Below are 16769 nucleotides of genomic sequence, written 5' to 3' on the forward strand. Positions count from 1 at the left end.
GCGAAGACTCTGTGAGCATGGAAATGAGTGGGGAGGGAGCATCAGGCCAAGCCCAGAGCACCTCCTCCCCTCTTGAGAAAGTCCAGCCCTCTTTGCCACCTCCCTGCCCAGGCTTAGCAGCTCCTCGCTCTCCACCACCCCTCTAGACCGCCCACAGCCCCCCAGCAAGCCGGTGGTGCAGCAGGAGGACGTGAAAGCCCGCAGCGTGCTGCTGTCCTGGGAGCCGGGCAGTGACGGGCTGTCCCCTGTGCGCTACTACACCGTCCAGACCCGCGAGCTGCCCAGCGGCAGGTGGACGCTGCACTCTGCCTCCGTGAGCCACAATGCCTCCGCCTTCATCGTGGACAGGTGAGGCCTGGGGTCCCATAGCATCTCCACTCTTCACTGCAAGCCCTGGAGGTGGTCCTGTAGTGGGGGCAGGAGGTCAGGGGGCCCTCTAAGAACACCCCAGCCTGCCCCCCACCTCCCTCCCTTAATCCGCATACCCAGAAGACATCCCATCTGCTCTTGCCCCCACAAAATTAGCTCCCTCCTAAGCCCCCACTGCCTTTCCCTCCAGAGCCCTGGTAGGGAGGGTCGCCTCTTAATTATCTATTTCGGGAGCCCAGAAGTGCCCCTCCAGCGAAGTGCTTGTCATCCTTCATTAGAGATTCTTCCAGCCGGGCAGCATCTTCCTCTCCAGCCTTAATAGGGCAGCGGAGCTGTATCCGCAACTCTGCCTTCAATTTAATTCCCAGTAGGTTGTAGTTGTTACATTCCAGTTGATGTGACCGGGAGTTTTGAGCAATACTTTCCTCCCCACCCCCAATAAATCCCTCTTGGAGAGGGAATAAGGCTTCTAGAGACGAAGTATGGGCTAACTCTTGAGCGCCTCCACCCTTCCTAAATTTGTTAAATTGAAGGGAGAGATGGCAGTTTGGAGTTGTTCAGAGAGGAGGGTATTGGAGCTTTCGTGGATGTATGCTCTTCTGAGGTGGGACATACAGAGACGTTTCTACTTGGGGACCTGTGGCTTATGATGGGGGCCAGAGGTACCCCATGCTGGCATGGTCTGGGGGTACTGCCTGGGCTCCCAGGACCCCAAGGGCCTGAACCTGGTGTGTCCCCTTTGTAGCAGTGATCCTTTCTGAACCCCAATGTTCCCCCCCACCCCATGCAGTCGGTCAGCACCCCTGGCCCCTTTGCCAAGCAGGGAGAGCTCAGTGAGACCCCATGGTGCAGGCGTGGGGCCAGGTCTTCAGGGAAACCCTTGGTTCACGGGACCCGACTCCCCACAGGCTCAAGCCCTTCACATCCTACAAGTTCCGAGTGAAGGCAACCAATGACATTGGGGACAGCGAGTTCAGCGAGGAGTCAGAGTCGCTGACCACCCTGCAGGCTGGTCAGTGGCCCCTTCCCCAGTGGGAGCACCTTCTTGTGGGGGGGGCTTTCTCTTGGCTCACCAGCCACTTCCTGGGTGCTGGGTTGTCTCTTATGGGGGGGGGGAGGTGCCCCCAGGGCAGAGTCCCAAGGAGTTTAGGGCCAAAGGGGCCTTTGCAGGGGCTCAGGGTCCCAGGCCTAGCCTGATTTCTAGTGCCTTCTTTTTCTGAGGTCCTGAAAGCTGCCAGTGAATGGGGCAGGAAGCAGCAGCATAGAAGCCTATGGCTTTGTGGGGAGGGGTGTCTGGGACCCTTAGGTTCCAGCTGGGCTTAAATCACAGCACCTCTCTCCCCCCACACTGGTCCTTTGTTCTACAGAAATTGGGCTAGTGGGCACAGAGGGTGGTTTAACCAGGACCTGCCCCATGGTCTGGTGCCAGCAGACTCTGGTCCACATGGGCTCCTGGGGACCTGAGGCTGCTTCCCCTGGAGCCCACCTACCTGCCTCTCCCTGCAGCCCCAGATGAAGCTCCCACCATCCTCTCAGTGACCCCCCACACTACCACCTCCGTGCTAATCCGATGGCAGGTAAGCCCAGCAGGCGGGGGCTTCCACGGGGACTTGGATGAGCTCTGCCCCAGGACCACAGCCCAACAGTCCCTACCAGTGCTTTCTGGGGTCCCCAGATTCTCTCTGTCCCCAGAGCACCTGGGAAGGCATGAGAAATCCAAGATGTGCATGTCATAGAACATTCTACACATGCTTATACGCACATAGGGATACTCTCCAGATATTCACATCAGGCCAGTGTTATCAGCCCCTCTGCAGGTGAGGACTGAGCCTGAGGATGTGAGCAGCCCCAGGTCACACAGCTAGCAGGTGGTTAGGGAAGGGATTCATGATAGAGACCTATGTCTGTCACCATGGGCAGGGACCTACTGTCTGGGTGGAGAGGAGATGCCCCCTTCCTCCACGCCTCTCCCCACCATGGGCTCTTTGGGATACACAGTCTGCTCTGATGTGGCCTGGAGGAAGCCAAGCCAAACGCAGAGCCCAGGCTGTCCCGCTCGTCAGCACCCTCTCAGGCCCTCTGGAGCCAGCCTTGGCTCAGCAGGTCACCCACAGAGGCCTCAAAGGGGCAGAGTCCTGTCTGCTTCTGTGGGGTAGAGGAACAGGCACTGCCCTTTCCCATCTATATACCGTGTTTCCCTGGAAAATAAGACCTACTCCCAAAATAAGCCCTAGGATTTCTATGCATGTGTTAAATATAAGCCTTACCCCAATAATAAGACCTAGTGATGGGCGTGGCTATGCAGCGTATCTGCCTAGCCACACCGTGCATTTCAGCACGGAGAGAAAGACATCCCCTGAAAATAAGCCCTAGTGTTTCTTCTTGAGAAAGAATAAATATAAAACAGTATCTTATTTTCTGGGAAACACAGTAGTTCCCCAAAAGGGGATCCCTTGAGGTCAAAACCAGGAGGGCACACGGCCTCGCCTCAGATAAGAATGACCTAGTATAGTTGTGATGGGGACAAGGCTGGAACAGCTTGGTCAGCGTGGCAGAGGGGGTGGGGACTTGTCCACAGCAGCCAAGGAAGTAATTAAGGAGCTAATAAAAGGCTGAACCGTTTCAGTAGGTTTTTTAAAAGCAGTATCATAAAAGATGGTTCCTGCCTTCTCTCGAAGCCAGTTCTCCAACTAAGCTAGGGGTGGAAGCAAAGACAAAATAATGGGGAGGGGGGTGCTCACCCTTGTGTGTGCTGAAGGGTAGGGAGGAAATGCTGGCAGGTGGCTAGGTGAGGACCAGCAGGCCCAGGGAGGCTGGAGATGTGATGAGGCAGACAAGAAATAGCTCTATGAAAACTCTGAGTCCAGCATCAGGCTCCAGCCCCTAGCAATGCTGTGTGACCTTGGAACAGTTCCTTAACATCTCTGAGCCTTAGTTTCCTGCTCCATTGAAGGGCAACTAAAGGATCCCTGCCCTTCCCTGCCTCCCAGGAAACACTGCGGCAATGGATGGCCTCATGGACATGCTCTACAGATTAAAAACGCTCCATGTTATCTTGATTCCGTCTCCTGGTTGAGACACAGACCCTGCTCTCAGTGGGGAGAAAGGATGGGGCCGTGCTCCAGGTCCCCTCCCCACTCCTTCCTCCCTCCCCTGCAGCCCCCAGCCGAGGACAAAATCAACGGCATCCTCCTGGGCTTCCGGATCCGGTACCGGGAGCTGCTCTACGAAGGGCTGAGGGGCTTCACACTCCGAGGCATCAACAACCCTGCGGCCACCTGGGCTGAGCTGACCCGTAAGTGATGCCCGAGGGAGTCGGGGATCCTTCTGAGCTGGAGCCCTGCACCTCCGCCCATTCATGCACTTACTATTTACTGAGCACCTTCTATGTGTCCCCAAGACACTAATGACAAGACAGACAGGGTCCCTGCCCTCTTGGAGCCAGGCGTTCCAGGGGTAAGCCTGAGTAGGCTTCGGAGGCCCATCGGCGACAGCTGTGGACTATGTCAGGAAGGTGAAGAGAGGCTTTCCTGGTGATGGCGTAGGTGCCGAGGCTGAAGGGCGATGCCCAGTTAACCCGGCTGCTTTTGAGGGACTAAGAGCCATGCCTGGTCACCCCCAGAGCAGCAGTCCGGGCCTCCTCTTGTTCTTTGGGGAAGTCACTGCCCTGACCTGAGGTCCTGCAAGTCCAGCCTGCCTCTGTAGTGAGAAGGAGAGAGAGCAGGAGCCAGGTCGAAATCCCAGGAAGAGAGGATGCCTGGGAGGGCACAAGCATGGAAGTGACATGGCTGGACTCTTGCATGAAGTGGGTCATTTTGGCAGCGTGAGGATGGGGGCTTTGCTTGGTGGAAGGGGACCAACCAGAGGCAGGAAGGCCAGCTGGAGGCTATTGCAGAACTGGGATGGAACTGAAGGCCACTTGGGAGGTGGTGTGTCACAGGCTCCACTTCCCGGGGGTGGGGGCTGCACTGGGAGGGAGGCGTGCAGGGGAGCGGGGTGCCCACCAAGCAGAGGCCAGTGCGAGGGGGCAGTAGTCTGACAGCATCTCCACCTTGACGTCCATCTTGACGACTTCCCTCCCAGCTCTCTTGAACCTCACGAGCGCGTCTTCTAGCGAGTTAGCAGACAGCAAAATGATTGAGTGTGGAGCAAAGGAATATTAATAGAAAAGCTCGGAAGGAGCTGATCCAACAGCTGGCGTTTTCGGCGGTGCTTTCTGTTTTCTCTTTGTTGCCGACATGTGCTTGTGGTTGTGATTTTATATTGCCTGTGTATAATGCAGTCATATTTCCTGGTAGTAAAACTTTTTCTGGTTCACATGGAGAAATTAACAACTCCCATATTTCATGGCAGTTTTCAGGAGCTCTGACTTGAAATAAGGGAGTCAGTTGGGGCTTGAGGAGCCCCAAGAGCTGTCTGCCTAGAGGCCAGGCTCTGAGGGGCTTGAGACAGCCTGTGACCATGGGCTGGGAGACACTTCTCCCCCTACTCCTATCCTGACCCCTAACTTGGGAACCTGCAAACTCTCCCTCTGCCTGTCACCTGGCCAGCCCCGCCTCGCTCCCATCTGCCCCCTTATCAGAGGTCTGTCTGCAGGGCAGGGATGTGTGTGCACTAACTCCTCTGTCTGCTATCTCCCTCTGGCCCCCCGCACCCCCCAGCCATGTACTCCGTGCGCAACCTGAGCCGGCCCAGCCTCACGCAGTACGAGCTGGACAGTAAGTCTTGCATGGCGGCTGCGGCCGCAGGCCCAGGCCTCCCACGGGGATGGGGAACAGGGCCTCCAGGACACTTGACCACAGGCTAAGGAGTGTGCCCACCCCAGGATGCTTAAAGAATGGGGCCACCCTTAACGCACGTGATCTCTCCAAATATACAAACAAGCAGGATATTCTCAGGGAAGGTCTCCCCCCGGCTCGCCCTCTGTGGGTCGTGAGATGGGGAAGGAAAGTCTGCAGCCCAGGGAGGGGATAGAGAAGGGAACGATGACCGCAGGGCTGCAGCAGGAGCTGTGGGACTCTGCTTGGTGGGTGGGCAGGTGTCCATGTCACATCCAGGGCACTTCTTGAACCAGTGGGGTCCTGTGATCCAGGGCTGGCTCCCAGAGGGAGCAGACAGCCGTTTTGTTCCCAGCCCGCATCTTCCTTCTGGGGCCCAGGCCGCGCTCCTGCAGGTTCATGCTCTTCCCTTGATCTTTTTCTAACCCCAGCCAGGGTTCTTCCTAAGGTGCAGGGCCTTGGGTGGGAGGGCCTCACGCTCAGGAGAGAGTGACCTTGTTTGAGTGCCAGTGGCCCAAATGAGCTGCATGGCCAGTTAACAAGGCTGGCTCCCCCACCCTACAGCCCTGTTGCAGGGGACAATCCTAGCCAGAGGAAAGAGCGGAGAGGGTGAGGGGACCTTTCAGCAGGGACAGAGGCCCCACCCAAGGTGACCCAGCCCATTTTCTCACAGCTACATTCCTCTTCCAGCTTCTGCCAGGCATCCTCAGCCAGCACCCTAAACTTGGCAAAAATCTAGGGTTTCAGATTCTTCCTATCGTAGGGTTCTCAGTCCAGAATTCACATCCAATAAGCACCTCTCCTAGAAAAGAGCCTCCCTATGTAAAGAGCTTGTGGGCAGGGCCCTGGAGCTGGGGGCTGGGGGCAACCTGTCCCACCGAGGAGACAGGGCAGGTGGACAGGATATGGCCGTACAGCCCAGCATGCCCACGGCAGCTTTGGTTTGCACCAGTCATCCCAGTGTAAAGGTTCACAGTCTCAGGAGTGTCCGGTTGGACAATAAAAGGTATGCTCAGCCCCATCCAGGGAGCCAGCAGCGTCATCCTTGTCCAGACTGACACAGAGGGAGACAGAGGAGCATTCCCTGAGCGTCGCCTCTTGGCTGTTTCTTCCTGAAGCCTTGCGCAGGGACTAGAGCTTCAGGGGCTCCTCCTACCCCCTCCCCCATATCCTCTGCCTAGAGAGCTCCTTCCTGGCAGGGACAGTGACCTGGCTGTGTGTCCCTCCCCTGCTGTTACCCACAGACCTGAATAAGCACAGGCGGTATGAGATACGGATGAGCGTGTACAACACCGTGGGCGAGGGCCCCCCCAGCCCGCCCCAGGAGGTCTTTGTCGGGGAGGCAGGTGAGTGCCACCTGCCCTGTCTGGCCCCCACAGCACGCCTTCCCCCCTACCCATCTCCCCTGCCCCAGTCCCCGCTCTAGCTCACTCACTCCCCGCCTCCACACCCTGCAGTGCCCACAGCAGCACCCCGCAACGTGGCCGTCCACGGGGCCACAGCCACGCAACTGGACGTGACATGGGAACCACCCCCGCTGGACAGCCAGAATGGAGACATCCAGGGGTACAAGGTAGGGGTGCTCTGGCAGAGCAAAGGGGTGCTGGGGCAGGAGGCCAGGTGGGGGTTGGATAGCCACCCACAGGTGGAAGACAGAAGAGTTCCCCAGGCCCTCCCTCCTCCCCACCAGGTGGGCCCCTTCAGACTCTGCTGTGCACCTGCCACCTTGGCTGCTTGTACCCAACGTGCAGAAATACGATTCAGCTGGGGCAAAACTACACCCCTCCCCTAAGGGCAGCTGAGTCAGGGGCAGGGAACTCCAAGCTGCGCCTGGTGAGGCCGCAGGCAGAGCAGACAGCGCAAATCTGACTAGATTCCGGGTCTGCTGGCTCTCACCCCAGGGGTGGAGAGGATGCCCTGGCCAGGCGAGCACTAGAGGAAGTGGCTTCAAAAAGGAGTATGTCCCCCTGGTTGGAGCGGGTGGAACACACAGGCCCTGGCTGCGTCTAAGGCCGGCCTCCTGCACAAGTGTCCAGTAATTCCCGGGGGTTGGATGTTATTCCCAAGAATGGCCCCAGTGCCGTGACCCAGGGTGGAGAGTGAGCCACAAGGGACCTTAGGGTTTCCCTGGCCCAGCCCCTCATCCCGTAGGTTGAGGCCACAGTGAAGAGCTTGCTGAGGCCACCTGGCTTGCTGGGGTAGCCCCAGTCTAAGACAGGAGCGGCTTTCCATCTGGGGTGAAGGAGGAGGGGAGGAGGAAGGGCGTCTTGCCAAGGAAGCTCTGAAGATGGATGGCGCCCCTCATGTCTTTGCCCAGGAGCACCAGCTGGAAAACTAAATATTGCACCTCTAGCATATGCCTCCCCTGACGAGGGAGGGGCCGGGTGGGGCCGGCAACAGTGTGGCAGCCTCCAGACTGTCGAGGTTTGGAAGTCGCAAGTTAATACCCAGACCCAGGAAGCGTGTGGGTGCCCAGTGCCACACATAACTCAGCCGACGTCCTTGTGTCCCAGAAAATATTGCTGCTGCACAGGCAGCCGCTATGGACATGAAATGAGGCATCAGGGAACTGCCACTGTCCAGGCAGGAGTCACCCAGCACAGCAGCATCGACATCCATGATCACCGACGATGTTAACACATCCCAGCTGAGATGACACCGCACTTGGGTCAGCTGGCTCCACGCCCACACACCATCCCAGGGCCCCGTCTTTCTATCATCCACTGACACACCTTTATGGAGCAGTTACTCTGTGCCCAGCATTATTCTCAGTGGGGTAAAGCCGTGAGCAAAGAGACACCATGAGCTTAAATCTTAGGGAGAGAAGACCAAGAATATAATAAATAAATGACACTTCCCAGATGGTGGTGAATAGAGCCGGTTAGGGGAGAGCTAGACCTGGGGGGAGGTTTGGAATTTTAAATAGGGTTCTTAGGAAAAGACTTAATACGGTAACACTTGAAAAAAATCTGAAGAACAGGGTATCACTTGGATCCGGGAGAATGTTCCAGAGAAGGAAGAGCAACAGTCCTGGGGTAGGCAGGTGTGTGGAGTGTGCAAAGTGCCCTGTACGTCCCCAGAGTGGGAGTATGATGGGAAAACAGAGCCAGCACACCTGGGGCCCTCCAGGGCTTGGCTGCCCCTCTGAGATGACAGCTGAGGGTCACACTCGCTGCCCTGCTGAGCAGGGGCTGGGATGGGGAAAGCCCAGAAGCCATACTGAGGCAGCTGAGTCACCCAGTTCAGCTAGGATGGGGTTCTGGACCAGGTGGTAGCAGCGATGAGAGGAGGTCGCTCTTCTGTCATGGTTCATGGTAGGGCTGAGAGAATTTGCTGATGAACTGGGCGTGGCCTGTGAGAGCCGGGAGTCAGGACAGATCCAAGGCTAAGGAGTGATGGGATGATGATGGGATGACGGAGCTGCCGGGCACTGAAGAAAAGGCAGAGACGGTGCAAGGAGGGGGCCCGGGTTGCCGGATCTGGTGACGGGCTCCAGAGGTGTCTGGCTGGAGACATCTGCTGGGCATTCAAGAGGAGACAGTGGGGCTGGAGGTGCATGTCTGGAGTTCAAGAGAGGGTCCAGGCCAGAGACGAGAATTAAGCAGTCCTCAGTATGTGGATGGTACCGGAAGCCAGGATATGCATCAGTCACAGATAGAGAACAAATCCTGAAACCTAAGTTTGGGGAAAAGTGAGGTCTCAGAACTCACAAAAAGAGCAGACTTCTGAAAGGAGGGAGAACAAGATGGCCCACAGCTGAAGAGAGCACGGTGCAATCCAGAATTAGCAAACCTCAGCTCACAGGCCTAGTCCCTTTGGCCACCATTTTTTGTAAATAAGGTTTTATTGGAACACATTCGTGCTCATCTGGGTACAAATGGCCCTATGGCTACTTTCACACAAGGACAGAACTGAGTATTGGTGGCAGAGAATGTGTGACCAGCATAGCCTAAAATATTGATTACCTGACCCTTTGCAGAAAAAGTTTGCCAAGCCCTGGACATTGCATGCACATGGTAGCATTCATGGGTAAGCTTGACAAGAGTTGGGGGTGGAGGAGGGTGCCGAGGCCTGCCTGGGGTGGATTCAGGGCAGAATGGGGCCAGTCAGCAGGTACCAACATCCATGTGCGGAGTTTTGCTTTAAAGCAATGCAGAGAAACAGGGTGAAAGCTAGGAAAAGACTTGCTGTCAGCAGGGGTTTAGGGTAGGAAAAATAGCTTTGGGTGCTGCGAGAGGGTAGAAAAGAAACCCAACAGCTCAGGAAAGAGAGAAGCTATGATGGAAGGGTGTCCCACACGGTGGGCGAGAGGTCTGGGATTTAGTGTATAAATGTGGGTGGCCTTAAAGCTGCCAGCAGTTCAACCAGGGTGATAGGAGGGAGGCGGGGAAGGAGTAGGGGGAGAGGAAGAGGAGGCAGCAGGGTTGGTGAAGTCTTAATCATTCCAGTTTTCCAGTGTGTGGTCTCAGCTGGGAGTGAGGATAGGGGAGGAGTATGCAAGAATCTAATTTAGGGGTGGGCCAGGGCAGCCCAGCCCAGCCCAGCCCAGCCCAGTGACGGCCCACCTGAGACTGTGCTCACAAACTTCCCCCAGCTGTGCAGAGTGTGGACCGATCCCACCAGGGCTGGCTTTCAGCTAGTTGTATAGGAAGAAGCAAGAAAAAACAGGAACACAGCAGAGAGCACACTTAACGGAGTAAAGAGACAAGCCACAAATCGGGAGAAAATATTTCCAAACTGTGCATCTGATCAGGGCTTCGTAGCTCAAGTCTATAAGGAACTCATACAACTCAACGGAAGGAAAACAACCCAATTAAAAAATGGGGGCGAAGGACCTGAACGGACATTTCTCAAAAGAAGACAACGGGTATACAAGGCACTGACATCGCTAAATGGCAGGGCGATCAATCATCAATCAAAACCACAGTGAGAGATCGCCTCGCACCTGTTAGGATAAGTGTCGGCAAAGGTATGGAGAAAAAGGAACACTTGCCCGCTGTTGGTGGGAATGGAGACTGGTACAGCCATTATGGTAAAGAGTGTGGGGGGCGGGGGGTTCCTTAGAAAATTCAAAATAGAACCATCCTATGATCCAGCATTCCCACCACTGGGTATTTTACCCCAAATAACCAGAACAGGGATCTCGGGGAGATACCCGAGCTCCCATGTTAACTGCAGTATGATTCACAATGGCCAAAAAATGTGAAAACAGCCTGAATGTCTGTCTGTGAAGGTATGAAGAAAATGCAGCGTAATTGTGCACAGTCGACTGTCACCCAGCCTTGAGGGAAATTCTGCTATTTGCAACAGCACGATGAACCTGAAGGACACAGTGCCAAGTGAAACAAGCCAGACACAAAAACACAAATGCGGTGTGATCCCACACATATATGGATTTGAAAATAATCCAACAGAAGCAGAAAGTAGAATGGAGTTGGGGGTGGAGGGATGGGGGGATGTTGGTCAAATGGTACAGGGCCTCAGGCAAGAGGAGTAAGTTCTGGGATCTAAAGTCCAGCAGGGTGGTGATAGTTAATAATATTACATATGCTTGTAATTTGCTAAGACAGTGGCTCTGAAGTGTTCTCACTGCAAAATTTAAAAAAAAAATAGCTATTCGAGGTGACAAGTTAACTAGCTCGACAGTGGTCGTGATTTCACAGTATATACACAGATCAAGACATCATGTTTTATACCTTAAATATGTACAATTTTGATTTGTTGATTGGACCTCTGTAAACCTGGAAAGAAGAAAAGAAAGGGCAGGGAATTGAGAAGAGTAGAAGGGAGGCGGTGATTACAGTGGTGCGCTCCTGTCCCTGCCCTGTCCACATTATTCACCCAGCAGGTATTTACTGAGCATGAATGATGTCCCAGGCATGATTCTAGGTGTTTGTTCGGTCACAAGGAAGCTAGATGGGCCACAATCCTGCCCTCTGGTGTGTGTGTTCTGGCAGACACCTGGAAACCCATCTGCGTGCTCCAGTTCAGCTGCATGGCCCTTGGGAACTAGGATCTGGGCTCATCTCCTTTCACACAGTGATAGTCCCTCTTACTGCCAGTCATCACCTAACAAAGGTCTGCTGAATTCAGTACGCACCTGGTGAGGGCTCCAAGATTATGTGTTTGTACCACCCTGGGTCCTGGACTTGAACCCACTCCCCTGCCCAAGATCATGGCTCCAGCCATTGACTCTCTCTCTCTCTAGGGAATGTCTTCCATGGGCAGGGCCTCAGAGCATTCTGGAACATGTTTCCTCTCTCAGTGCCTTTTCCTACTCTCATCTTTGGTTGGTCCCTTTGCAATAGAAATTCCTCAAAAGAATCTGCTCTCGTACCTCCAATTCCTCTCCTCCCCTTGTGTCTTGACCCACTCCAGGTAGGTTCTTGACCCTTCCTGCCAAGGCCCCCAGTATCCCTGTATTGCTCATGGGTCAAAATCAGGCCTCACTGACTGAGCAGTGACATGTGGCATGCAGATCCCACCCTCCTCGAAATGCTTCCTTCCCTCCGTTTCCCTCACCCTTCTTCATTATGCCAACTCCTGCCCCAACCACTGAACACCAGAGGGCCCCAGGAGTCAATTCATGGCCCTCTTCTCTAAAAGAATTCGTTAATTCTCTTGGTGTGCAGGGGCAAAATGCTGCTCGTGTGCTGGTAACACCCAGGTTTTTCTTTTTTTTATTTTTCTTTTCTTTCTTTCCTTTTGTTTTGTTGTTGTTTGTTTGTTTTTGTTTTGTTTTGTTTTTGCAGTTTTGGGCCAGGGCTGGGTTTGAACCTGCCACCTCCAGCATATGGGGCCAGCGCCCTCCTCCTTTGAGCCACAGGCGCCGCCCCATAACACCCAGGTTTTTAGCATTAGCCTGACCTTTCCCTGAACACCAAAATCAGGAACTTTGTTTGCTGTTGTATCCCCGTTGCTATGAATGGACAGATGAGTGAATGAATGGGTGAATGGATGACTACAGCGGTCACTCCTCTACTCATATGAGAAGAATCCGTTTTTAAAGGGGAAGAGAGATTGGAGAAAAGCCAGGATTTCATAACAAGATGTCCTATCAACCCTTTCATACAAGCCAGGGGGCACACTTTCCTGAGCCCTTTAGCACCTGCATTAGCGTCCTCCGGAAAACTGAGAAATTGACGAGCAGGTAGCATGCAAAAACCATTCTGGCCAGAAGGTGGCGCCAAAGGACCTCCAATTCTCTGCGTGGTTTGGGTTCTGCCCGCGCTCTCCGGAAGGCTGCGTCCTAAAACTAGCTTAAGAGCCTCCACGAGTTTCTGGCTAGGAGTGCAACATTTGAAAACCTTATTGAGCATCTGCTGTGTTCCTGGCCTAAAATCTTCTGCCACGAGGAGCCTTGGGAAACCAGTCAAGTCCCTGGGTGAAATCCTTTCGGCCTTGGTTGAGCCTGGGAAAGAGGCGTCCTCACTATGTCTATACACAACAAAACCGCGGTTCTGGGAGGCTGCCTGGCTGAGCCATCCTGCTAGTAATGCCATCACAGCCTTGGCCATCCTCTGCAGCCACTTTGCAGTCGCTGTGTGGAGGTGCAGTGCTGGGGGGTCTTGTCATTGCAGCTGCTGATAGACAGGTCCGGGGTACATCCTCAGCCCGCTCCCGGACACTACAGTGGCACCGGCCCACACACCATGCTCCGCCAGGATGAGCTCTGTGCTGCCTTTACCTCCCTGGCTCAGGATCCTGCAGGACACACTGGGTTTGTTCCTCCAGGAACTGTTTCCTGAGCGCTGATATGTCAGTGCTGCACTAGACTGCCAGGCACAAGGAACCCCCCACCCTCCACCCCTGCCAGGAGCATGGGGGCCCTGCCCCCACATTTACAGTCAGGTATTAACTAGGGGCTGGGCTTTGAAAAGGAAGGTTCTAGGGGGGTTTCTAAACCCACCCTTAAAGGCTCCTACACCGTCTCCTAGGTGACTCCTAACAGTGAAGGTGTCTGTTAGACCCTGGGTCAGCGGAGCCAGAGGGAAGGCCATGGTGTTTGCCTTTCTCACTCCATGACCCTCTGTGCCTGCAGATCTATTTCTGGGAAGCCCAGCGTCCGAACTTCACGGAGCGGGTGAAGACGCTTTTCCTGGCTGAGAACAGTGTGAAGCTCAAGAACCTGACCGGCTACACTGCCTACATGGTCAGCGTGGCAGCCTTCAATGCTGCTGGGGACGGGCCTCGGAGCACCCCCACCAGGGGCCAGACCCAGCAAGCAGGTAAGGCAGGGCCCTGGGGTGGGGGTTGCTCTATAGCAGGGGGACCATCTAGTGTCCAGGCTCTTGAGGGGAGTAGAGGCAGCTGCCTTCCCCCATGATGCCCTGAGTCAGGCAGCAGGTGCTGGGGGAAAGCAGCTGTCCTCACAAGCTGTGAGAGAGCCCCAGGCAGCCACCCCAACCTGGCCCCCTCGGGCCCCTGCCCTGCTCCCTCCAGCCTTTCTTCTATCTCCCTGGCTTCATTCATCCCACGAATATTTACTGAGTGTCTTTTCTGAGGCCACACTGTGTGAAGACACAACAGTGAGTGAGATCACCAAGCTCCCTGCCCTGGCAGCAGGGTAGATCACAGATGATCCACCAAGCAGATGAATAGCCACAGGTGATCCAAGGGGAAGGGGGACACGTGGAGGGCTCTGGGTAGATTTGCCCACAAAGGCCTCCCTGAGAAGGTGAGATCTGAGTGAGGAGAAGAAGTCAGCCATGGGGTGTTCAGGAGGCAGGGGGTAGGGAGGGAAGGAGGGGGTGGTTCCGGACAGAGGGGACAGCAGATGTGGAGGCCAGGGGAGATTAGGGAACCAGAGAGAAAACCAGGTGGCTTGCAAGAAAATGGGGCAGGAGCAGGTCACTGAGCATCTGGGGGGTTGGGATTGGGATTAATTCTAAGTGCGAGGGAGGCTGTCGGAAGGTTTGAGCAGTTGAGCAAGAGGATCTGGTTTCTGTTTTGAGAGAATCACTCTGGCTGCTGTGCAGGAGACAGCCTGGTGAGGGGGAGAGGATGGAGGCAGGAGTGGCCGATGGCGAGGGTCCCTCAGCCCGGGTGCGCAGAGCGAGCCCTGTGATGAGTATCCAGAGTTCCTTCTTGGGCAGCGTCACATGCGACCCTCCCAGAAGCCCTGAGCACAGTCTGGGGGGCCAGCATCCCTAGTTCACACTGAGTGAGGGGTCACCTGGGAAGTTCTGCTGTTTGCCCAGAGACAAGCTCACCAGCAGGGGAGCAGAGGCTAGAACCCAGGGTTTCAGAGAGAACCAAGAGTTGTGACCTGGTAGACTGGCACACAGCCTTTTGTCCCGGTCTCCTGGAGCATCTGTCCAACCTGCTGCTTCCTACATTGTCAGTTACATTTGGCCCTTAAAGAGCCACAAAGGGCACACTTGCGGAGCCTGTCCCTATCATGATCCTCTGGGAAGAAGCCCCGGCCCCAAGACACCCTTTCCCTCTGCTCTGCTGGCTTCCCAGGGCCTGGCCGAGGCTGGGCTGAGAGTGAGCATCTGGGTGTGCAAGTCTGTCTCCCTGCCTGTCCCCCACTCTCTGCCAGTGTCATCAGCCACATGGGAGCCCCTGGGGGCCAGAAGGCTTGTGTTGCTGTGGCAGAAGCACAGAGTGTTCTGTCCCATGTCCCTCCCAGGGGAGGCAGGAAAGGCCCCCTGATCTCACCTCCCTGCTTCAAAGACACTGGTTGACTCTGCCTCCTGCGGCGGGGGCCGGGAGCATGTCGGAATTAGCTCCAGCCTGGTGGGAGGCCGCACTGGACAATAATAGCTGGTCATCCACACCCGCCACCCCAGCCAGCCCGGACACCACGGAGTGGAGTGCTTCCTTCCCCTCCTCTGGTTTCCCTGCGCACAGGAGCCCCTGCCCCCTTGTTTGCAGAGTCCCTCCAGGGCTCTCAATCCAAGAAAACATTTCTTCCGGAAGGCTGGACTGTCCTTGGTTCTGGCCGCCCTGACAGCCTGGTGTCTCCGTGACAAGCCCCGGAACGCAAGGCGGGAGGAAGGCCGTGTGTGTCCAAGGCAGTTCTGGCAGCTTCTTGTTTACACCAAGACACCCACTGTCTTCTCTTCCACAGAAGCCAAAAGAGGACCCCACAAAGTCAGGAAAAGTCTCTGCCCCACGGTCACCTGCGAGGGTGGTGGGGGGACTGGCTTATCCCACACTCACAGCCAGGGGCACAGAGCCACTCAGGAGGAAGGCTGAGCTCCTCAATTCTAGGGACAATAAAGTCTCCTTTTTTCCCAGTTCCTGGGACTCTGGAAACGGAAGGTTGAGAGAGGAGAGGAAGGGGGCCTGCTGGCCCCTGGCGACCTGCTGGCCCCTGGCGACCTCTCCTACTATCCCCCACCGTGCTAAGCCCTGCTGTCTTGTTCTTGCCAAGCCAGACCCAATACCCCTGCTGCTTCCCCGGAGCCAAACCCAAGGCATCCGCAGGGGAAGAAACAAAAACCCTTTGCTTGCTGTCTCCCGCAGCCCCCAGTGCTCCCCGCTTGGTCAGGTTCAGCGAGCTGACTACAACCTCTGTGAATGTTTCCTGGGAAGCCCCGCAGTTCCCCAATGGCATCCTGGAGGGCTACAGGCTGGTATACGAGCCCTGCACCCCTGTGGACGGTGAGTGGGCCATCCCAGCATGCACCCCAGACTCTCGCTTTGAAAAAAGGCCCTATCTCCTCAGGGGTCCGTCACAGCCGCTGCACGTGGGGTAGACTTGGTAAGAGAATCCCCATCTTATAAAAGGGGTCACTGAGGCTTGGTGCCTGTAGCTCAAGTGGCTAAGGCGCCAGCCACACACACCTAAGGTGGTGGGTTCGAATCCAGCCCAGCCCGCCAAACAATAATGATGGCTGCAACCAAAAAATAGCCGGGCGTTGTGACGGGGGCCTGTGGTCCCGGCTACTTGGGAGGCTGAGGCAGGAAACTCACTTGAGCCCAGGAGTTGGAGGTTGCTAAGAGCTGTGATGCCACAGCATCTACCCAGGGGGACAGCTTGAGGTTCTGTCTCAAAAAAAAAAAAAGAGGGGTCACTGAGACCTGGACAAGAGAACAAGAGTTTCCAAGGCAAAGCAGCAGCAGATTGAGGGCAAAGTTGGAACAGTGGCCTGGGCTGTTAACTTCCAGGCAGGGAACTTTTAAATACCTTGTATATCCTTCCTCTTTGGTCGGCGAAAATGGGGGAGAGATGGAGGGAAACTGGAGCCAGACACAGCGTCCCAAGATGGACAGGGCTGTCGGGCCCAGGAAGCAGGGGGAGCACCCAAGGTCCCACCCCATCCTCACCCCTTCCCAAACCTTAGGGTTAGTCTTTCTGTGTCTTGTGGGGAGAAGAGTCAGAAACCTTTTTGAGAATCGAATCAAAGTCTTAGAACCTCTCCCCAGGATTGGGGGTCACTGTACCCCTGTTGCCATGTGTGGACCTCAGATCTAGAACCCTGCTCTGCAGTCAGCCCCCCATGTGTCCTGAATCCTGTTCATTCAAGCTGTTGTCAGACCCTCCCTCAGAGCCCCCCACTCCTTCCCCAGGCCCCAGCAGGGACCCTGTCCCGGGCTGGGCCACACTGAGCCTGACGGTAGACATCAGGTACTTGCCAGCTCCCTACCCACAGAGGGCTGCCCGGCCCTGGG

General features: G+C 55.6%; 1 protein-coding gene across 1 annotated transcript in view; it reads left to right on the forward strand.

The window, feature by feature from the left end:
* SDK2 (sidekick cell adhesion molecule 2) overlaps positions 1–16769 on the forward strand; it is a 248615-nt gene that overhangs the window by 209061 nt on the left and 22785 nt on the right. The window contains exons 30-38 of the mRNA XM_012802853.1: positions 147–348; positions 1278–1381; positions 1876–1946; positions 3529–3664; positions 5031–5087; positions 6392–6493; positions 6605–6720; positions 13189–13375; positions 15621–15758. Of these exons, the coding sequence (XP_012658307.1) occupies positions 147–348; positions 1278–1381; positions 1876–1946; positions 3529–3664; positions 5031–5087; positions 6392–6493; positions 6605–6720; positions 13189–13375; positions 15621–15758 (1113 nt within the window). The remainder of the gene's footprint in view (positions 1–146; positions 349–1277; positions 1382–1875; positions 1947–3528; positions 3665–5030; positions 5088–6391; positions 6494–6604; positions 6721–13188; positions 13376–15620; positions 15759–16769) is intronic.

The sequence above is a fragment of the Otolemur garnettii genome, unplaced genomic scaffold (assembly GCF_000181295.1).
Source record: "Otolemur garnettii isolate 467f Iridium unplaced genomic scaffold, OtoGar3 scaffold00018, whole genome shotgun sequence".
Lineage (NCBI taxonomy): Eukaryota > Metazoa > Chordata > Mammalia > Primates > Galagidae > Otolemur > Otolemur garnettii.